Source organism: Toxorhynchites rutilus, chromosome 2 (genome assembly GCF_029784135.1).
Source record: "Toxorhynchites rutilus septentrionalis strain SRP chromosome 2, ASM2978413v1, whole genome shotgun sequence".
NCBI lineage: Eukaryota > Metazoa > Arthropoda > Insecta > Diptera > Culicidae > Toxorhynchites > Toxorhynchites rutilus.
This window is the reverse complement of record NC_073745.1, coordinates 344,846,164-344,869,563: the sequence shown is the minus strand read 5'-3', so window position 1 is coordinate 344,869,563 and position 23,400 is coordinate 344,846,164. Positions and strand designations below refer to the sequence as shown.

At 37.1% G+C, this 23,400-nt stretch overlaps 2 protein-coding genes and 1 long non-coding RNA gene across 7 annotated transcripts in view; 2 read left to right on the top strand and 1 right to left on the bottom strand.

Moving 5' to 3' along the window:
• LOC129767492 (uncharacterized) overlaps window positions 1–23,400 on the top strand; it is an 88,321-nt gene that overhangs the window by 55,133 nt on the left and 9,788 nt on the right. The window lies entirely within an intron of this gene.
• LOC129767497 (calcyphosin-like protein) lies at window positions 1,996–22,684 on the bottom strand. 4 transcript variants are annotated; one of them, XM_055768474.1, is made up of 4 exons: window positions 22,531–22,684; window positions 2,833–3,110; window positions 2,618–2,770; window positions 1,996–2,558 (listed from the first exon to the last, which is right to left on the bottom strand). In XM_055768474.1, the coding sequence occupies exons 2-4, from the start codon at window positions 3,108–3,110 to the stop codon at window positions 2,342–2,344; spliced, it is 648 nt and encodes a 215-aa protein (XP_055624449.1). In that variant the 5' UTR covers window positions 22,531–22,684; the 3' UTR covers window positions 1,996–2,341. The 4 variants fall into 4 exon arrangements, with proteins under 4 accessions (XP_055624449.1, XP_055624450.1, XP_055624448.1 ...); XM_055768475.1 differs by having other exon boundaries at window positions 22,480–22,614; XM_055768473.1 differs by lacking the exon at window positions 22,531–22,684 and adding an exon at window positions 15,068–15,421.
• Window positions 2,834–20,110, top strand: LOC129767498 (uncharacterized). The gene is made up of 2 exons (XR_008741526.1): window positions 2,834–3,608; window positions 19,579–20,110. It is a non-coding gene; the product is annotated as an uncharacterized LOC129767498 (long non-coding RNA).

The window sequence follows — 23,400 nt, the reverse complement described above, 5'->3', positions numbered from 1 at the left end:
GTTTGAAAATGCTCGATCAACAGTGAAAAGATTCATGCAGAATTCGAGATGGTATCAATCCAACTTTTCTGGTCTGGAATCTGGGCAAGACATCTGGTATCGATCCCAAAACATTGTTACTGATTGTAACATTACCCCAAAATACTTTACATAAACATAAATATATTTTTTCGATGAAACACTGGACCAAATCACCCCACAGACGGTCCAAATCACCCCGCATCAAATTTTAATGTCCAAAAATCATCTCTTTTATTTTATGATATATTTGGTAGATTGAAGCTTTATATAATGATTAAACAATATATATCGAGAGAAAACAAATGTAGCTCAGTATACAATGTTACATTTTTTATTTGGACCGTATTGGTTTGGAAATAATAGGCGATTTTCTTAAGTGGTCCAAATTCCCCCTTTTCCCCTACATGTTTTTTTTTATATTTCAGGTTTTTTCTTCCGATTTTTTAGAGCATTGGGCGGTATATTTTCATGAATTTCGGAATTTAGAAAAAACAACATTTTGTTTTTATTATTTAAACCCAATACCGTTCTAATTTTTATTAAAATGTATTCTTACATTTTTTATTGTTATTTTTTCCCAATGTTGAGTACATTTCGAGGTTTTAAAAAAATGGATTTTAGAAACATAAATACGAATTTGATTTTTGGTTTTTTTTGCTTCCCTAAATTTTTGAATATTTTTTTATACTTTTAAGACCCAGTATAGCTTCAATTTCTATTAAAATGTATTTGTACGTTTTTTAAGCGTGGGATTTTTTTAAGATTTAGGAGCATTGAGCGGCATTTTTAATTTTATTTTTTATATTGCACAAACCAAAATATTGCGTCATAATATTGAACGTCTATGGGTCGCTTAAGGCTTACTTAAACCAAGAATGGGTATGGGGGGCTACACTGTCATTGGGCGGTTTGGGATAGCCTACGTCTCATTAGTAAAGTGGTCTACAGTTTTTCAGGCAGAAATAGCTGCAGAATGTATAAATATCTACCTCAAAAGAAATTATAGACATGCTTACATCTGTATCACTTAAAGCTCTTAAAGCTTGAAGTGCTCATCAAATTTTTTTTGGGAATGCATTTGCCTTCTACGGTAACTAAGTTAGATAAGATCTGTATAACTGTCCTGGATTCCTGGCCACTACGGTATAGAGGGAAATCAACAAGCAGATGAACTTGCCACCATTCACCATTCACTGGTCCAGAACCATTCTGTAAAATTTCTGATTGTGTGTTGAAGAGTGGGCTGAAGAAAAGGGAAGATCGAGAAGTAATGGCCAATTGGATGGCTGTACTTAACTAGTCAAAAAAATTATCACTCCAAGTATGAAAGTTACTATACTTTTGCTGAATCTCCATAAGAAAGATCCCGGCACATTTACTGGTCTTATGAGGCGTCGTGCACAAATTACGTAACGCTAAAAATCCGGATTGTGGACCCCCTCCCCGCTACGTAACGCAATTTCCTATCTCTAATACACAGAAAGTAACGCAACCTAATTTGTGCACGACGCCTAACTGGACATTGTCCGAGCAAATATTATCTTCGAAACGTAGGTAGCAATTTGTTGCATTTATAATGCTGAAAGTGAAACCTCGGAGTGTTTGCTCTGCAATTGCGGAGCTCTAACAAGACGCAGAATTCTAATGCCTTGATAAGGTTACTCTTGAGCTCAAGGAGCTTTGGTTTGTGTCGTCGATCTGGATTATAAATTTTATCAGACAGAGACTACTCCTTCATCTATAAGCAGTAGATAAGTTTGAAGCATTGTAGAAAAAATAGAAACATACTACAATAGTTCAAAACAATGGACATCCAACAGGGGAAAAAAGTAGTCATGGAAATAACGGAGACTTTTAGACTTCAAATCAAAATACTGTGGTGGACTGTGTGATTGACTGTTTATTGTAAATGAGTGTGCATTTCGCTGAAGAATAAAGGTGTTAAAATGAACATTAATTAAAACAATGAAACAATGAACTGCTCAACATGAATTTTATTCCTCTTGCGTTGTTACAAATGTGTCGATTCTTAATCATTTCTGAATTGATAAAATGTTTTAAAAAAGTTATTCTAAAAACACTGTATGTCCTAAGGATGCAAACAATACAAAACAAAAAGAATAAAAGCAATTCAAATATGAATATGTGTAAACAAGAAAAATTCCAGACTTAGATCCACTTCTAAGCGCTAATATATTTAATTGTGCTTTTGGTTTGATACCTTGCTATTTAATAAATAATGGTGCATTTGTAACGACTTGAAATTCATAATACTTGATAGCTGTATGCGTTTGGAGCGATGTAATTCATGCTCCACAATTCACAGCTTATAAGCCTGACGAACCATCAGATCGAAGTAAGCATCAGTATCGATCGAAGCACTTAAACCGCAGTAATAATTAAAAAATTCCTCCTTAGTGACCGTTCCATCGGCATTGCCGTTCTCTTCGAAGTTGGCCAAGAATTTCCTGAGGATCACATCTTCTGTTTCCTCACCACTAATGTACAGTGGATGGCTCTTAACCGAGTAGACGTTCCTGGAAAACAAGATAATGATGATGATGTGATCAATGCTCATACAATTACCCCGAATTACTTCAAATCGTCAACGGTGATGAAACCGTCTCCAGTTTTATCCAATTTGTTGAATGCTTGGTTCACAATATTCTTCCTTGACTCGGACATGTTTGGGCGGATGGCAATCAAAAACTCGGTCATATTGATCGAGCCGCTTCCATCAGTATCAAATCTAAAAATGATAAGGCGTTTCTTAGAAGCAATGTTCATACAGAATAACTCATATCTACATACTTGTGTAACATTTCAGTAGCCTCTTCCTGTGTGATGTCGAGTCCAGTATCATGCAAACCCTTGACGAACTCCTCCAAACAGAGGGCTTTGCTGCCATCATCGTCCATACGGCGGAAGCAGCGCCCCAGACCAAGAATTCCCGAAGCACCACGGGCAAGACACATGTGGCGTAGTTTCTCAATGGGATCCATCAGCGTACCAGAAGACAGTGTCCGGCGGCTATGGTTGATCATTTCAGATTCTTGACGCGACATTGCACTGACGGGGCGATGTGCCATCTGGAACAGAGCGTAAGAGGATATGTACAGATTAATCAATCATTGATGTATTGAATCATTCTCAATCCAATAATTTAACACAGTGACTTGTTGCCGGCTGAAATTTGTTAGTGTTTTAGTCGGATGGAGTGATAAGGATGCATACTTATATTTTCTTTTGGCATTGGACACCATACAAGTAATCATTTGCTTTTCTCTATGACAGCAAACAAACTGCAACAAGAGCAGCAATTTTTATAAGGGATAACATTAGGTATGTACCGACCACAGAATTTATCAACCGTGAGATCGTGGCAATACAATTGGAGGTTCGAACGAACCAAGGGAAAACCATCATCGTCGCTTCGGCTTATTTCCCAGGAGACAACGTTGAAGTTCCTCCATTTGAAGTTGCTGCGCTGATACAACACTGTAAATTAAATAACAAACAATTCATCATAGGATGTCACGCCAGTGCCCACCATACGGTCTGAGGTAGTAGTGACATTAATGTTAGAGGTGAATGTTTGCTTGAATATTTAATGTCAAATTATATTAACATTTGTAACCAAGGAAACGACCCAACATTTGTTAACTCTATTAGACAAGAAGTTCTTGATCTAACACTCTGCAGTTCTAAACAATCAGATAAGATAAAAAATTGGCATGTGTTAAATGAAGAATCTACATCTGATCATAAACATATTATGTTTAATTATAATTCTAGTAATATTTTGATCGAACAATTCAGAGATCCGAGAAAAACAAATTGGGATAGTTATCATTCCAAACTTCAGGAGAAAATGTTGATACCAGTGGAAATCATTTCTTTCACTGAACAGCTTGACATAGTTTCATCAGAATTTGAAACCAATATTAAATCCACCTTCGAAGAAAACTGTCCGCTGAAGCAAAAAACTTCAAGTAAGGATGCAGGACATAAAACTTGAGAGCCTTAGAAAATTGTCTAGAAACTCTTCAACAATGAAAAAATTACCCCTGATTGGACAAATTACGAAAACTGTCTAACAGAATGTAATAAAGAAATTCGTAAATCTAAGAAAAGGGATTGGAAGTTCACCTGTGAACAGGTAGAAAGTTTACCTGTTGTAGCAAGACTTCATAAAGCCCTTTCTAAGGAGCACACCAACGAACTTGGTAGTCTGAAAAAAGAAAACGGTCAATATACAACCGACTCCAAGGAAATACTTAGTATCATGATGGAAACACACTTCCCAGGCTCAATTCAATTGACTTCCGGACACGCACAGGTCTTCAATACAGCTCAATATTGTCCGAGAATAAAGCTAATGAAATGGCTAGGGCGGTCTTTACGAAGTCAAGGGTTGAGTGGGCAGTGGTTTCCTTGAAGCCCTTTAAATCTCCAGGACCAGACAGGATAACCTAGCTAATTTAGGATGCGAAGTCATTGGTTTCGCTGATGATATGATCATCTTAGTGAGGGGTAAATTTGAGTATACTATTTCCAATAGAATGCAAATAGCCTTTAACTACACACTCAAATGGTGCAACTTGGAAGGACTTTGTGCTAATCCTTCAAAAACAGTCATAATTCCATCTACCAGAAAAATTGTAAGGGGTTGTATCTAGGACACGACCGCATATTTTCGACGAAGAACTACGCAATTGCATTATGCAATCCACTTGTTTACCTCTTCGAATATTATTTTAGAGTGCATCGAAATTTTTGAATAGATGATGTCCTTTTACGTTTGATATGATGCCTAGGACTACCAAAATATGTCAAACGATCATTGTATTTTACATTTCCCTCTGAAATTATTGCACGTCTCATGTTTATTCAGTTCTCGAACCGCAAAAGTTCATTCACCTCTAGTATCGGAAATGACGATTTTCCCAGCCTTCTCAGTTTAAAAGTACGTTTTAGGGAAACATATTCCAGTCTACACAAAGGCAAGCAAGTACAAAAGTACTCAACACCAAAAAATACCCCCGACTTGCATGTATTTGCAAAGGGGATTCCCCCAGGCACATCGATTCTGAAGTCCGTGTTAGGGAAACATAGCTCGGTGTTGGGCCAATCAAAACTTGGCAGTTAGGGCTTTTAGATAACGCTTGACATTTTACAGTTATTCAATTGTTCATCTAATGAAAAATAACATTAATTGTGATAGACGCGTAGAAATATTCCCTATCAATTGACGCAAACATCTTTCCGATCTGTTAAGAAATGTTCGAGTTATGAGCATTCGAATTACGGGTAGGGTTAGCACAGAAATCGGCAGAACAAATGTTTGGGAAAAAAGGAAATTCTTCCAGTTTTCATGAATTTAAACCGTTTAGAGATTAGCGAATTATAATGTATAGCATATCAAACAAATCTTAGAGAATTTCCTATTCGATTGGTATGCAAATCATAAAATTTCTTTCACAGTGAAAATAGTTATTAACGTTAACTTTATTTCATTAAAACGTGATCTGTTTTCTGATTTGGCACCCTTCCTGAAAGACGTAGTTCTACGTTAAACGAAAGTATAAGATTTCACCTCTAAGATTGGGTGTACAATTGGAGCTTTCAAAACGAACCAAATATTTAGGTGTCATGTTTGACCAAAAACAAAATTGGAACGATCAACTGGAGTATGCAATATCTAAAGCACAGAATGCGCTCTGGAGTTGTAGTAGTATATTCGGGAAAAAGTGGGGACTAAAACCGAGAATGATTCACTGGATTTACTCGGCAATTGTGAGACCCAGACTAACATATGGTTCGCTAGTGTGGTGGTCTAAAACTACACAAGTATCAGCTCAGAAAAAGCTTGATAAGCTACAAAGTCTGACATGCTTATCAATAACTGAAGCAATGTCCAGCGCACCCTCCAAAGCCCTAGATGCTCTTTTATACCTTCTACCCTTGCGCCAATATGTGCAACTCGAAGCGGAAAAAGATGATCTTAGGTTGAAACGAATGAAACATTTTCTAGAAGGAGATTTCACAGGGCATTTACGAATCCTGAAAGATTTTCAACTGGACACTATAGTACGAATGAAGACTGGATGGAAACAAAGGCTAACTTCAGTGTTCCCTTCAATGTGATTGAATTCAATCGCAACGAATGGGAAGAAGGTGGTCCCAAAACACGTCCAGGATCACTCGTGTTTTATACCGATGGATCTAACATTGGAAAATCTACGGGAGCTGGGATTACTGGACCAGGAATCGACATGTCAATTCCAATGGGACAGTGGGCTACAGTTTTTCAAGCAGAAATACAAGCTATCCTAACATGTACAAATATTTGTTTGGCTATAAAATACAGGTGTGCCAATATCTGTATCTTTTCAGATAGCCACGCAGCTCCTCATGCAGTAAAAGCATACACATGTCAGTCAAAACTAGCTGCTACTAACGAAATTAATCTATACTGGGTGCCTGGTCAATACGGTATAGAAGGTAATGAAAAAGCCGATCTCTTAGCAAGATTAGGATCTTGAACTAAATTCGTCGGGCTTGAGCCATTTTGTGGACTATCTACATCATGCATGAAATCTGAGCTCAAAACCTGTGAAATGAATGGAGCCAACTGGAGTTCTCTATCAACACCAAGACAATTCAAATTATTCATTACACCTTGTAACAGAATAACATGCAACCTTCTTCTTCTTCTTCTTCTTCAATGGCACTAACGTTCCTAGAGGAACTTCGCCGTCTCAACGTAGTATTACTTGCGTCTTTTTTATTAGTACTGAGTTGAGATTTCTATGCCAAATAACACGCCTTGAATGCATTCTGAGTGGCAAGCTCTAGAATACGCGTGATCACAGTGCAAGTCGGAGGAAATTTCTTTGACGAAAAATTCCCCCGACCAGAACGGGAATTGAACCCGAACCCCCGGCATGTTAGTTATGACGCTAACCACTCGGCCACGGGAGCACAACATGCAACCTACTCAGCTTGAATAAGGCAGATTTGAGTACATTAACCAGTCTATTAACCGGACACTGTCCGAGCAAGTATCGCCCTAAAAAAATCAGAAAACTGGCAGATAATAACTGTCGTTTCTGCAATTTCGAAGCTGCAATTTCAGAATATTTACTGTGTCAATGCAGTATACTAATTCAGCGAAGACTGCGGATTCTTGGAAAGGGCATTCTTATGCCTAACTAGATTAGGTCTGCTGAACCAAAAAAGGTAAGGAAGCAAAGAAGCCATACCTTCGTGGGGGGATATGCAAAGTCCTGGTGCGACTATCACTTATTTCCTGAGTGACGGAACAAACTGACACTACATACATAGTAAACTGGAGTGCACTACAATAGATCAAACTAATGGTCGCAGTTGTACAATGTTCCTACAGAAGAAGAAGAAGAATCGTTTGCTTTTAGAATTTCGGAGGAATCAATTCTAATAACATTCACATTCACGTAATAACTATTGAGTCCGACAATACGCACTGTGTAGCAATTTATTATCGGGAGAGAATACTATATACAGTATTTTAAGCTTCCCGTCAGCAACGTTGATTTGCAAACGAAGGTGACCTTGGTCATTGGCTACATACGATGTCCCCCAATGAGCGAACTGGGCGTTTGAATTCAACTAGCGTTATGTCTCGGTTTATGTCCATCTGGTTTATCGTATTAATCGGTAACCATCTGGTTTATCGTATTAAGTTGGTTTCATGTAAGTCATATTGTTGTAGAAGATCTCTCTCCCGTTTATCACGCTCCATAATACCAGCATAACATCAATAGATTTAAAATCATTAGAACTTTTATTCTACACAAGCTTTCTTTTTTCTTTTGCACATTTTTTTCTCACACATAATTGGCCACAACGTTGGTTCGTGTTCTTCGACGCATTAAAAATACGCATGGAGTAGGGTTATTCACGGTGTAAATTACAACAGTGACCCCAATTTCTTACCAACGTCTTTTGTACATAAGCTATTTGTTTTTTCTTCTTTGATATATTCTAAGACGAAAATACGATTGCTGAGGCCAGAAGCCTTGGAATTAATTCAGTGTCCAAATCGAGACATTCAGCTGCTAATGTTATTACTTTTTCGAAACGTCGAAAGTAAATAAGAGCTAATAAACATTTACCTTGAGAGTAATTCTATGATTATATCCATAACTTGACCGCATAGTGGTCAATTTAATGGATTAGGTTATCGGTTCCGATAAATTTAAAATGTAGGCGGAATAGTCGCCAAAATAAATGTTGGCGATGTTTTAGATTGAGGTAGATATAGGCCGCGCAATATTTGCACTTCTATTGGACTATTCACTAATGTCGTAACTTCACTCAAAATCACTTGTCGAAGAATGTCCGAAACATGCCTTTCTACTGCACATATTTCAGCCTTTTCTCGCGGAATGAAATTTGTCCAGAACAAAACAAGGTGAAATTGATCAAATCTGGAAGAATTTTGGATTCCTTTCAATTGGCGGATTGAATGAACAAGGGATTGTTCCCTACGCGAAAGCACGACTCAGACTAATTCGAGTCAGAAGAAAATTGGAGAGCGAGAAACTTAAGGAAAATTGCGGGCGCTCATACTACACATTACCGAATCTGACGCACACGGTAGTGAGCGAATGAATAGGGAAACCTGAGGAAAACCAAAGGACAGAAAACCTGATTAATAATGAAAAACGTGATTATGGCAGCTAGGATGTAATGAACCTATTCGACAGAGAATGGTGGATTCATGGGATAATGTTGGATCTCAAACAAAGTGTGATTTTTGTAAACACTGTAAACGTTCTTGGTTAAAAAATCACTGTATGGACCATAAGGAAAGCATAGTGCACTCAACACTATGCTAAGAAAAACAAATATAATTTGTTTCGTAGCCAAAGAAAAGTATATCATCGAATATATTCGTCTAACATAATCCTTTCATAAGAGGGTTCCTAACCACCACTACGTGTGGAGCAACCGTGAATATCCGCTGTAAATAGTAATGCTTACGATTTGATGGATTTGGATTTGAAAATGAGTTGTTCTGCGGTGCTATTGAAATTTACGTTGAGCGCGTCTGATCTCTCCACTAGTAGATAAGGTTCGTTTGTCGAATTCTCTCCAGTAGAGTTTATTCAACTATATTCTCATTTTTTCTCTTAAGAGTGCTTGATTTGTTTATACCGGCTGGATACCCTGGTAACCGATTAGTTGGGTTTACAGACACACAGGTATGTACAGTCAATCGCAAAATTGAGTATACAATTCGTGCTGGTTTGTTATTTTTGAGTTTTTCGGGGTTAAAAAGTAAATAATCAAATGCGACATATATTCATCGTAAAATCGATTCATTTTACTCTCATGTAGTGATAAGAAAAAAATTAAAATGGTCATATTTCTACTTCATGTTTAAAATACAAACAAAAAATCTCCAATTAAGACGTGGCAAAATTGAGTGTGCAGTTCAAATTTTTCTTTAAAACAAAATTGAAATCAGTTCAGAAATGTTAACAGATAACAAAAATCAATCACCTAGTATTTGGTATGGCCCCCCTTTGGCGTCTAGTACTTCCTGCAAGCACCGAGGCAAGATTTATGGTCACTGTAGACGGAAGTGCTTCCCAGATCTCCGTTATCGTCGTTTTGAGTTCCGCTTCGTTCCCTGGATTTTGATAGATGGATGGCTCTTGATTTCCCACCATAGATACTCAATAGTGTTCAAGTTTGGTGATTTCAGAGGTGTTTTGAGTTGATTGTGACATTACAGAGCAGGCTTTCCAGCACCACGAAGTCAAATTGCTTCGGGTCATTAATTTGTTGAAAGTAGTAATCACGACCGAAGGTTACGTTTTAGGAAGATTAATTAGGCCATCTTGTCCATCGCCGAATCGATAAACTCCATGGTTCCAGTTCCGTAAGCCGCCAATGTACCATACATCAACTAACTACCGTCGCCGTGTTTTACTGTGGGAACCAAATGCTCAATCTAAAACATCGATCCTGGTTTCCCCCACGCCATCTGTTTTCCATTCGATTCAAAGATATTGGTTTTCGGCTTATCCGTATGAAAGACCTTGTTCCAGAACTCCTTGGGTCTGTTTATATATGCCTTAGCAAACTGTAGCCGTTTTTTCATATTCATCTTTGAAATGAAATACTTTTCATGGTTTACAAGATCTCTCAGATTGTTCCTGTATACGCAGACAGGTCTCCCAATGATGCCGGCTATTTCAGTAGACAATATAGGAATGTTTGTTTTAGGGTTCTTTTGCAATGTTCGAACAATTACCCGTTCATCATTAGAAGATAGGATCCGTGTGTGTTCTCTATCGGGAGATTTTCCATGGTTCCTTCGTTTTCCACTTGTTTATGATTTTCTTTTCTGTAGAGTGGATTCTTCCGACAACAGCTGCTATTTCCCGCAATGTCTTTCCTCGACAAGTCTTACTTATTATCATTGTACGTGTAACAACATCTATTCCGTTCCTCTTACTTGCCATTTTGATAAAAACTTTTTCAAGCATCTACAAAAACAACAAAAAATCAACACTGCCCAAGTTAGTTTCGACGTCATACATTGACGAAAAAAGTACGCTAATTCGCAAAGATCTAACTAAAAAGATTAATTTGTTTGAAGAAATTTATCTTCTTCTTCTTCTTCTGTAGGAGCATTGTACCACTGCGACCATTAGTTTGATCTATTGTGGTGCACTCCAGTTTTTCTATATATAAGTTTCTTACCTTTTTTGGTTCTGCAGAACATATCTCGTTAGGCATAAGAATGCCCTTTCCGAGAATCCGCAGTCTTTGCTGAATCAATACAGTGCATTGACACAGTAAATGTTCCGAAGTTTCATCATCAAAATTGCAGAAACGACATTTATCATCCGTTATTTTCCCAATTTTTTTGAGGTGATGCCTGCTCGGTCAATGTCCGGTCAATAGCCCAGTCAACATACTCAGATCGGCTTTATTCAAACTGAGTAGGCTGCGTGTTATTCTATTACAAGGTGTAATTAATAATCTGGATTGTCGTGATGTTGATAGATCTCTCCAGTTGGCTTCAATCATCGATGTTTTCCAGGATTTGAGCTCGGATTTCAGACAGGTTGTAGATAATCCGCAAAATGGCTCAGGTCCGACGAATTTAGTTGAAGATCCTAATCTTGCTAGGAGATCGGTTTTTTCATTACCTTCTATACCGCAGTGACCAGGCACCCAGTATAGATTAACTTCGTTAGTTACAGTTATTTTTTTAAGGAAAGAATACATTCCCAAACTACCTTTGACTGACAAGTATATGCTTTCAATGCATTTAGAGCTGCTATCTGAGAAAATACAGATACTGGCATACCTATATTTTCTAGCCAAACAAATGTTCGTACATGTTAGAATAGCATGTATTTCTGCTTGAAAAACTGTAGGCCACTGTCCCATTGGAATTGAGACATCTATCTCTGGTCCAGTAATCCCAGCTCCTGTAGATTTTCCAATTTTTGACCAATCGGTGTAAAACACGAGTGATCCTGGACGAGTTATAGGACCACCTTCTTCCCATACGCTGCGATTGAATTCAATCACTTTGAAAGGAACACTGAAGTTAGTCTCTGTTTCCATACAGTCTTCGTTCATGATTAATATAGGGTTCAGTTAAAAATCTTCCAGGATTTGCAAGTGCCCCTTTAGATCTCCTTGTTGGAATTGTTTCGTACGTTTAAGCCTAAGAGCACCTTTTTCAGAAATTTATGGTTTACACTCAATTTTGCGATGCTTAGAATAGAGTAGAGATGAAACGAATATCCGGTAGCTATACGTTATCCGGCCTATCCGGCCGGATACCGGATATTAGAAAATATAAATAATTACTAATTAACACAAGATAAACCATAACAACCATCATTCAAACATAATTAAAAATAATTTTTGATTACTGAAATGCCAGATTTAGGCCGGATACCGGATATTAGAAAATATAAATAATTACTAATTAACACAAGATAAACCATAACAACCATCATTCAAACATAATTAAAAATAATTTTTGATTACTGAAATGCCAGATTTTTCTTCCCAAAATTGAATTAACATCATTTCTAGCAAATCTTGACAATTTAATATACACCTTAGAATTGCCACCAAATGTAAGAATCGTGATCGTGTAAGGTTTCGTCTCTTTTGCTTAGTTTCAAGAATTTCTAAATAGTCTGATATGATCCTCGGGTCCAGAAAGGTTGCATCAAGTAATTTGGATTTCTTCCCAAGTAGTTGAAATCACTTCCTAATGTAAATATATTAGTCGGCCGCCAGCACCTCGAGGGCTATATGGGTTCTTATTATAATGCTAAATATGCTTTCATGCGATGTTAGTTCGGTGTTCTTTTTTTTTCTCTATTATAGTGACTTTCAACACATTTCGGCTGGTTCGTCACTTTTACTTCCATTTTTGGAAGAATGTCGGGAGTGAGAATTGAACTCGTGATCTCTGCGTGAGAGGTATGGATGTTACCATTACGCTAGATCGCCTCCAGTTCGGTGTTCTATGTGCAGTCTCGTCTTAGTTCAAATGCTTTTTTATGCAGCAAAATGTGACATTACCTCCTTATACAGGAGAGGCTAGAACTTATAATTCTTGTAATTTCTTTAAACGATATCATAAGCCAAACGTATTGTTTCATAAAGCCATGTAGAATGTTTTGTAATGAATATCTCAGATTATCATCCCTGAAGAAACATTCCACAATAATCTCATCATTGTGATAGAAAAATCCTTATCAGAAAAAAATCTGTTCAAGATTCCTTGTAGACAACTTGATACTCTATTGAAAGATATTGTTTATTAGATATTCCGTCTATTACGGATGGATCACGAAATAACCCGTGTTTTCTACACTTGACTCCTTGGTTTGCCAAGAATCTAACAAGGCCTACCGATGGCTCGCTTTCGTCTTATCCACACCGAGGGAAACGATCTCATTCGTGGAATCCGAACAAATGAAGCGTTCAAGTTTGCCCAAAAACGCGCGGTCCTTAATGTGTAAATATTAATACCGGGCAGAAATTTGAACGAAGAGAGAAATTTCATTATTTCAGCATGTAAAGATTGTTTAAGCTTTAGTCAAATATATATTTTGTTGCCCAAATGTTTTGCTATCGCTCACACGTTATCGCGTGTTCGACAGTATTTACTTCAATAAATACAAGAAACAACAACTGGAACGAAAATCGAAGCTTTGCTCGATGAAGATAAAATGCAATCTGCGACAATCATCAATTCGTTACTGACAGCCGGGTGACGTCTTTAGAGAACCCCCATTGAACTGACAGGAGCCAACATATTGGGTATCCCACTGACATTTTCCCTTTGTTTTCATATGAATTGGGTATCCCACTGACAGTTCTGCTTGAGATTTTGCTAACGATCCTAGCATCAATCATAGCACCCGGCTGGTTACTGACAATTTTACCGCCTACTTGATCGGTCTAAGCATATTGACGAAGCTCAGCAACAGGGCATACTGTTGCATCGTACTCCGTCAGTCACCAGTTGACCAAGATTTTTGTCAATAGGAAGTGACTAACGGGGCTCGTCAGTTGTCAGTGATACTGATGAAAAAGTGCAGCTCTGACATTTGGTTCATGCACACATGCTGTTTCTTCCAGTTTCTTTTTACCAAATAAAACACCGAATATGCGGTAGCCGGTACCCGGCCAAACTACTATCCGTTTCATCACTAGAATAGAGATTGTTTTCAATTTGTTGGAATAAATAAATAGCAACTCTTTTCGTAAAATTTTCTTGCGTGCATAGTTAGTTAAATGTGTGTGTTATTAATATGGATCAAAAGAAGAAATGTATTCAAAATATGTTGTACCAAATAAATGGAGAGTATCGTCAAGTAGCATGTGTACACTTTTTTTGCGATCGACTGTAAGTATTTCCGCGATTCATTCTATTCTTTCACGGAATCAGATGAATTGAAAGGGAAAGAATGTTAGAAGCTTTGAATTCAAATTGTTTTTCCTCTTTAATCGTACTACTCAACGGTAGATGGCGGAATCAGTTTCTTGTGGCTGCTGTTGAACAATAACATGATACAATTATTTTCTCTTTATGTATTTCACAATGCTTCATACAATATCAATAAACCATTGAAATTCAACGATTGTTTTTGGAAGAGCCATTATCAGAATGGAAAATTCTTTTATTTGAACGATTACATGATTATTCATCAACATTTTTCAATGTGATCCATGAAAATCAAGCGACAATTAATCAGGTCATTTAAACATGAGACACTTTATGTGTTCACTAGATTGAATAATTTCGGGTTTCACTTCATCTGAAATGCTGAAAATGCAAGAATTATTGATACTCAAAAAAGATAAAAAGCGTTATTTCTTAGAATTGTAAACACAGTCGAATTATCTCCAATTCGTTAGATCGGTGCTTCCGGTCAGCTTTGTTTTGTGTTGAAATAAAATCAACATGTGCTCACATTTTTTTTTCTCGATGAAACAAATCCATAACATCTAACATTTTTCGTACACTCATCTTTGTAACACTTTCAAATCAGTTTCGACGGAAATCTTGCGAGAAAATTAGTCACCCATGAAATGCGTTGTTCTATTTAAGAAGGGGTCATGTGGAACAAACAACCTTGAAGTTTTAATACACGGAAAGATACACGTTCTGTACCGTTCCGCAAAAGTGCCGGCGTCTTCTTTGTAGACTGAGTCTTTTTTTTCGATATTTAAGAATAATCTGAAGTTACAATTATGAACACCTAATAGAATCGTCCAACCGAAGATAAGTTACTTATCTTATTCTTGGAGAATGGTTATACGGAATCGTGTAACAATGAATCTATGAATCACTGCACTTTTCAATGTCACAAGCGTAAAAGCCGTGAATCGGCGAATAATTACGGAAACATCTATTCGCACATGCTGATTTTTATGTATTACGATTAAATCAAATAATGGAAATAATTATATATTACGAAAAGATTATTTAATTAAAATAATTTACACAATGCTAAGCCCACAGTTGAAAATTCCCTTTCGCTCCTGGATTCGAAAGAAAACGGTAGATCCGATCGTTCAACCAACACGTATTAAGTACACCTGCAAACACCTGTGCGATTTCACAGAAAAATGCTCGATTTGTTCTACTTTTCGTTGAAACAAGAGATAAGTGTAAAACTAGTCCGAACCGTCGAAAACTTAAGAAGCGAATGAGAAAAACAGTTCCTTTTCCATGGCTTTATTATTCAGCAAGCAATACGCCGCATTTTCAATAGTACTACGCGATGTATGGTTTTTACTCATCATTGGTGTGTATGAATTATATCCATGCTTCTCTTTCTTTTACACTGGCGCACGATTCACTGCTGCCGCTGGAGAGCGCAGAGTTGTAGTTTGAATGCAATTAGGATTGGGCGATCCCGGATCGATTCTCAAACAATCGATCTTTTCCATTCCGATTTCCGATTTTTTGGATCGATCTTTTGTACTCGAGAAAATCGAGAAAATCGATTTTCTGCTTTCGATCTTTTCGATCTTTTTGTAGATTTGTTTTTCAGTGTTCATCGATTTTTTATCTCACCAAAGGCCAGCTAACATTTCTTTTAAACATAATGTCAGCATTTGGATCGCTTCTTCTACGATTTACTTCAGTACAAATGCTGACAGTGACAGAACTAATGGAAGCTACATAGGGGATGAACTGTAACAGGCTGCGCGTAGGATCAATGAACCTGATGTTGACATTAATTACTGGCGAAAGGTTGTTTTTTAGATCTGGCGCCAAAATCGAGAATCGTATGGCACGATTGGCTTTTATGGGATCATTGTTAGCTAAGTTCTGGGCTGTTGTTCAATTTCTAATGATACTTTTTCGATTAATTCATCAAATAAAACAACTACCTGACGGCGCAAGATGAATTCCCTGTAGCTGTGGCCTTCATGCTGTGGAACAAGAGGAAATGCTTTTGATATTTGAATAGAAATATGAAATTTGTATTCCCTGTTTAAAGAAACGACAGTATTCATATAGGATAAGCATATAAATCGAAACAAGCTTCTAATTTTTCAAAAATCGATTCAGCAAAGATCGATTCTTTGGTACTGATTTAATCAGTGGATCGATCCCTACGCTGTTTGGAAAATCGATTCAATAAGATCGATCTTTTTATAAAGATCGCCCAATCCTAAATGCAATAATAAAAGCACAGACATGGTGAACAGAGAGCGTGCTCGGAATGTGGAACAGCACCAAAATTTAAAGTTTTCAACATTAAAATGTCAAAGTCAATACATGATGAAATTGTTCCCGGAAGTTACCGAATTTTTCCGCGAGTATCAGATCCCCACGCACCACATTTTTGTCAACTTCAAGGCAGCATATGATACAATCGACCGACGACAGCTATGAAGAATCATGGACGAACTCGGCTTTCCCCGAAAGCTGACAAGACTGATTCAGGCAACGATGAACGGTGTGCGGATCTCAGGCGATCTATCGGAATCGTTTGAGACTCACAGGGGACTTCGACAAGCCGATGGACTCTCCTGTCTGCTCTGCTCCTGTCTGGTGTTATGTAGAGAGCGGGCTTCAACAAACGAGGTACGATTTTCAACAAGTCTAGTCAGATTATCTGCTTCGCTGACGACGTGAATATAATCGAAAGAACATATGTGACGGTAACGAACTTGAATACTCAACTAAAACACGAAGCAGCACTGATTGGGCTTTGGATCAATGCGTATAAGATCGTAACAGAATTCTTTCTGGTAGCAGTGTTGTTGTGATCGACGGCAACGAGCTCGAGGTGGTAGAGGAATTTGTCTAACTTGGTTCGTTGATAACAACTGACAACAACATCCGTGAAATTCATAGACGCATAGTCAGCGGATGTCGCATCTACTATGGGCTCCGCAATTGTTCGAGGTCCAACAAAATCATGAATGTGCTATCCACTTGCAATTGACGACAGGTTATCTCGTCTTTCTGGTCTTCCGATAGCTGATCTAAAACGCTGTATGAGACCCGCGAGGTCGTCCGTGTAATTCTCATTTTCTTTCATTTTTTCTGTAGTTTAGGCATTCAAGAATACACCCTAGAAAGGACTTATCGAAAATCTCATTATTTACCGAGTTAGAGCCATTTTAGTGATGCGGTATCTAACCTGGCCATAACAATGAACTTCAAAAGCGTTTTTCTCGAAACTAGTTTTTGTTTTCAAACGGGCGTACACGATATCTCAAGTTCTACTGAACCGATTCATGTCGAAACTATATGAATACAATTTGTATGCATCTCTCTATCGCATGAACCTCAAAAAAATGATTTTGATGAATGAAAATGAAGAATGATGATGTTTTAAATTTTTACTATTTTTAATAAATCGGGAAATGTAAGAAAAAACGTTTTAAGCCATATTTTGCTTTTTAAACGGCCGCCATTTTATCAAAAAAGATGTTTTTACTTGTCCGAGGTTCATGCGATAGCGGCATCTTTACTCATTTAGAATCTGTTCGATTTTTTGTTTTAGATAACCAGAAAGGCTGGATGGAATTGTTGCGTAACAAATAACGTATTCAAAACAAAATAAACCAAATTTTCAAGTAAAACATGTATTATTGTTCCATTGAGTCGATTTGGTAGTGAAATGGAAATACAACGAAACGGAAAATGAGAAAGAAGTAGCTAATACTATTGCACATGGTAGCAGTGATGGCATTTTCACCGGAATGATACACCCGCGCATGTGTTTCATGCCTAAACTGAGGATACAGCCATCACTCACCAAAGAGAAAACAATCGCTTTTCCCTTTCTCCGGCGAAAAAATGAAGAGTCAGTGTGCGCTAGTTGGGTGAAATCTTGGTGCGAATGAGTCACACTCTCTTTACTCTTGGGAGCTCGAGTGTGCGAAAACTTGTGTCCAGCACTAAAGCGCGCCGATCCACACTCTGCCAAGCTGAAGAGTGCAATCACATTCGACATACATGCTTCACCTCGGTTTTTTTTTCAGAGAACCACAGCGCTAAGTTCATTGAAAGCCATTTCTGTTCTTTTACTTGTGCGCATCCATCAGAGCGCCAGCCAGAGCACCAGCCAGAGCTCACTAAAGTATACCCTCCAGTGAATTTATTCTCTGCACTGTAGAGAGTTTGTGCGCTTTCTTTCCATACTCTAGAAGGTGAAGGTAGGTGAATCTAGGTTTCTCTTCGCTACACAAACGATATGGACATCACTGCATGGGAGGACGGAAATGTTCAGATAAAATTTAAATTATGTTTTTAAGATTACGTGTAGTTTTTAAAAAATTCGCTTGGACTTTTATTGAGGCGATTTTTCACGAGAATCGCGGAGAGTCTCGAGAGCCGTATAGCTGCTCCTCTTCTGCTGCTCGTTGGAGCTCTTTTTTTTTGGAATCGACGAAAATTAAATTTCATGTTCGACAGTTACAGTATCTGAACAATAAACACAATTCACAATTTTAGCCGCCTGGCTTATAATTTAGCTCTTATAAAAATTGAATTTTTTTTAACACCCTGCAACTCACTAATAAGTGGACCAAACGAAAAACAACAACAAAAAATTACTGTGAATGTCACCTTTCCAACTAGCATACATCTGTTTGATATCTTTGATAAAATATTATTCCCAAAAATATAATTACGAATAGTGTATCGATCGTTAATGTGCAAGTTAATATCATTGCCTTGTCCATTGTAATACAGATCATTTCCTTCAATCCTAATACGCTTGAATGGATTATTATTGCTCATTACATTACCGTGTTGAGATCGTATCGGGCTGATTTGATTTAGTAAAACCCACCCCAGTTCGCATATTCAGTCTCGAAATAATATTATTTACTACATGCGATGCTACCGATAATATCGTTGTGTACTTTTCCGTGGCATGACATCAGCTATCTAACAAACATCGCGCCTTCCTGCCGGTGGGAATATCCTTCATTATTATCGATTTTTCATTTGCAATATTCTAGTCACTATACATGAAATGCGTTCCAATGGAATCTGTTTTTGTACAAACACTTTTTGATCCTCTGATTCATTGATTTTTTGTTTTGTTTTTTTTAACACACTATGATATGGAATGAAGTCTCAACAGGACCTCATATATAGAAAGTTCATTTTGGTTTTTATTATGAAAAAGTTCCGCACTTCGCTGACATTTAATACAATGAGAACTTTCGTCTGCTTTCCAGAACCTCTAATAGCATTTCACTGTTAATTATTAATCTTACATAAAATTTATTTAATATTAAAAACTGTCAAAACAATTCCCCCCTCTTTTAAATTGTTTTTTGTATATTTTTTTGAAAACGGCTTTTAATTTAGCATAGAATATAGTAGTGCCGTGTCGGAATCACCAAAATGGAGATACCAATTTTTGAAAATTTATGAATTTAAGGAAATCTAGATGTCTGATTTAAATATGATGTTTGACAAAGTTGTTGGAAAACAGTCGTGACGTACTTGGCTTTGAACAACAACACTTTCCACAGGTTCCCCACCAAGGCGGTAAGCGATGACGCCGAATATATCTCCCACATCAAGTTCTTGAAGGATGTCATGCTATGGTTGACGATCAGTCAGATGAAAATGTCCAAGCCGCTGTTCTTCTTTTGGGACTTGCGGCGAACAGGGGAGACATACAATGCGAAGTGCCTGCCGAATGTTGCCGCTGTCATCAAGAAGTTTGGGAATGTGGTTTTTGGCTGGACCATTATGCCAACAGTTCACTGCTAGAGATGGACCGGCTGAAGATAAACGTTGTACTGGAGACCTTCAACACTTCTAACGTCCCCCGACAGAAACATTTTGGGCGAACTGCAAACAGAGGATCTACTCCAATAGTTTTGTGAAAAAAAGCGGAGAAGCAGCCGATCGCCAAGGGCACGAAAGAGCTAAAGAACTTGCTGATATTCATCTTTTCAACGGCCATGGCTATGGTTCCGGCCAACTGTCGAAAGGGCATCGAAGTATTTTTGTTGAAGGCATAATAAACGTAATATAGGAATATTTATTCCATCGAAATATTTTTTACCTTTTTTTTATCGCTATCCGAAATAAGACCATTTTCTAATGAATACGTTGGTATCATCGATCATAAAAATTCACATTTCATAGATTTATTGGTTTACCTTCAAGTCTTTCTGGAAAAGAAGTTGGTTGGAAAATAAAATGAGTGCACAGAATTGGCTGCCTCAAACCAAATAATGCATGAATGGTGAATGATGGTGCACTGGAAATTCCTATTAAATATATAAACGGAGGATTCCTTTACACAAACTTTAGATAGAAAAACTGGTGGTAAAATGGTCACTCTGAGAAATATGTTCATTTTTTGCGTCCACACACAAATTATTTTACAATCCCCGTTTTTCGAAGAATATTGTAGCTTACATAATTGTTGTTTACTGTGAAAACTGAAAATAGCACATTTTTCCTCATAAGATAAAAGTTTGTAAAGTCGAATGTTTTAATGGAGTTGAAATGGTTATTTGATGGAGGTGGTGGGATGGTCAGCGATTTACGTTTTTGTTTGTATTTCGACATGCGAGAGATCTACTGAAGTACAGGGTGACTCAAAAGTCATGATACTCTTCAAGCATAAGACGACTATCAATGCAATATCAGTAGTCAATACTCATACTACCAAACAAGCAACCGATCATTTTACCTTCCATAAACCTACACGAGGTATACTACGAAGCGTGATTTCCAAGAGAGCCTAATATTGTACATTATCTGTTGAGTAACAGTTGATTTATGAAATTTCAAAATTATTTCCCAACGCATGTACAATCTTCACCCGAATATTTAACCTTCATGGCTTGGCCCGAACTCTCCAGACAACCTTTGATTTTTGAAATATAAAAAAAATAGTATTTTGAAGTCTTCCGACTCTTGGTTAAAGGTCGTTTTAAATCTAAAATATCAGGTTGCAACATCGTGCGTCCGCTGACATTACTATCTCATTTATCGGTTTTCTTAGGCTGATTAGCAGATTTAGTCAGATAAGTCGACGACTGTGAAATATGCGAGTGCGATACGATTCCCCGTTTCAAAGCATTATTAGCATTTATTATTTATCAAATCGGGTTCGATACCAATCGTCTGTTCTCATCCAAATACAGAGTATAATAGTCAACCTTGAAAACTGAATTCGTTTAACCGTTGACGTTAAAACATAATGAGGAGCTTTGCGTAATCTTCTCTCGGGATTATCGTAAGCAAATCTCCTTCTTCCCTATTTATCATGTCATGCTGAAATCCCTTCTGATGTTACCTTTCAAATGCACAAGTTAAAAGCAGTTGAACATCTCTCTGTATCTATAAACACTCGACATCTTCATTAACAACGCTGTGATAACTCTAATAAATATATATATATATATATATATATATATATATATATATATATATATATATATATATATATATATATATATATATATATATATTTATCAATATCAATATCACGTATCACGATTCCGAAATTTGGAAATATCACAAAATAAAACTGTCTACTTGTTATTGTCAATGTTAATGTTAACAATAATGTCAACTGCAAATCTGATTTGAATTCAACATCTGTAATTTGTCATATTACTGTAAATATTTTTCATGTGTTTCTTTCTATTTCCTAATTTTTCCCATTTACATTTTATCTACTAGGCAGAGCACAGATAATTTGATAATTTGCAAACCCACAACTCTTATATGTACACATGCAAAATCGATTGAGTTCAGAACGTGTGCGTTGATTTTTGGATTTTCTTACGTTGTCATATCCACATTATCGGAAAAAGCCGGCGTATGCTCATTTGAATAAAAAAGGGTCGACAACTCAAGCCTTTGGCTTCATAGAAAATTTATTTTAATTATATATTCTTATATTTTATAGAATTGAATATCGGATAATTCAACAATATAAATACTGCTTGCTGAATAAGAGTAAATAATTACACAAACGAATGTCCACGTAATTATTGAGAATAAAGCGTTAATTTCTCTAGATTAAATTAACCAGGCTTTCATTTGGTATTCAATGACGAAAATTGTGATATGATAGATTCGGCCGGTGTTTTTCCATTCGCTAGTGATCTGGTATCAGGATACTTCCCGTGTCAATCGATGGATGCAAATAATTTACTCTGGATTATTGATTATTCACTGAATAAGCTGAAGACATAAAGTTGTTCCTTATAACACAGAAACCAATGGATTGAATTGTTCTTTTTATTCTTCCGACACTCTTATTATTATCAGTATTTTGAATGAAACTAATCACACGCGGATCTGACATATGTTACGCGAGTTCCATTCAGTAGATGACTAATTGCTATCACCATTCCCTTTGTTATCCTTGTATATATATATTTAATATATATCCAAATCACCTAGTACTGTTATAACAAAATTATATGATTATGTGACTTAGGTTGTATCACCTTAATGATTTTATCTCACACACAAAACGCGACTAAACTAAAAACCAATTCAATGTATAATATCCGAGGCACGCATAAGCAATGCCTGACCCAGACTGAAACGAGGACTACATTTTGGGAGAGAATTTTCCTTCACGTCAGTATCGCTCACATCGTGGTTCATGTTGAATGATTTGTTGGAATCTCGTCGGGGTGCGGCCAGCCAGCTTTTATGCTTCAAGGGTTGGTATATGTGACTTTGGAGCCCTGGATGGGTGGATCCGCATGGGAACGAAAATTCATACCAGTTGCTTATTGTTTTAGTTTTTATCCTTTAGTTCAATCCTACTAAATGCACCTGTACATGAATATGATACATCCGATTAATTAGAATACCGCGAGCTCTTTTACCTTGAATTATTACGAGGCACGAAAAGCGCTGGGACAAATTAGCTCCACGACTAAGAACCCCCATTTGAATTAAAAATGAATGAGTAGTTTTCATATAAACGAAATTGTTTATTGATTGTTAAAATCATACCGATAGAGGCGTCTTCGTTCTTGAACTATATACACATGATTGGTTTTAGGCGAGACTAATGCTGCTGTTCTCGTATATGCATACGAACGTTCTGAATTATATCGAATAGTGGGAAGGGTTAGGCTGAGGCGGGAACGAACGGTGACTTATGTTTACTTTTCCGTATATATCGTATCAAGTATCGAATCACTATTACATTACTGTGGCATGCCAACGGACATAACACTCACAATATCGATCCTTTTGGAAATTTAGGATAATTGATACCAATGTACAATGTGATTTTCTAGAGATTCATTTTTAACAATTGCTCACGCGTGATTTCTGATATTTGTTAAAGTTCAAAATTT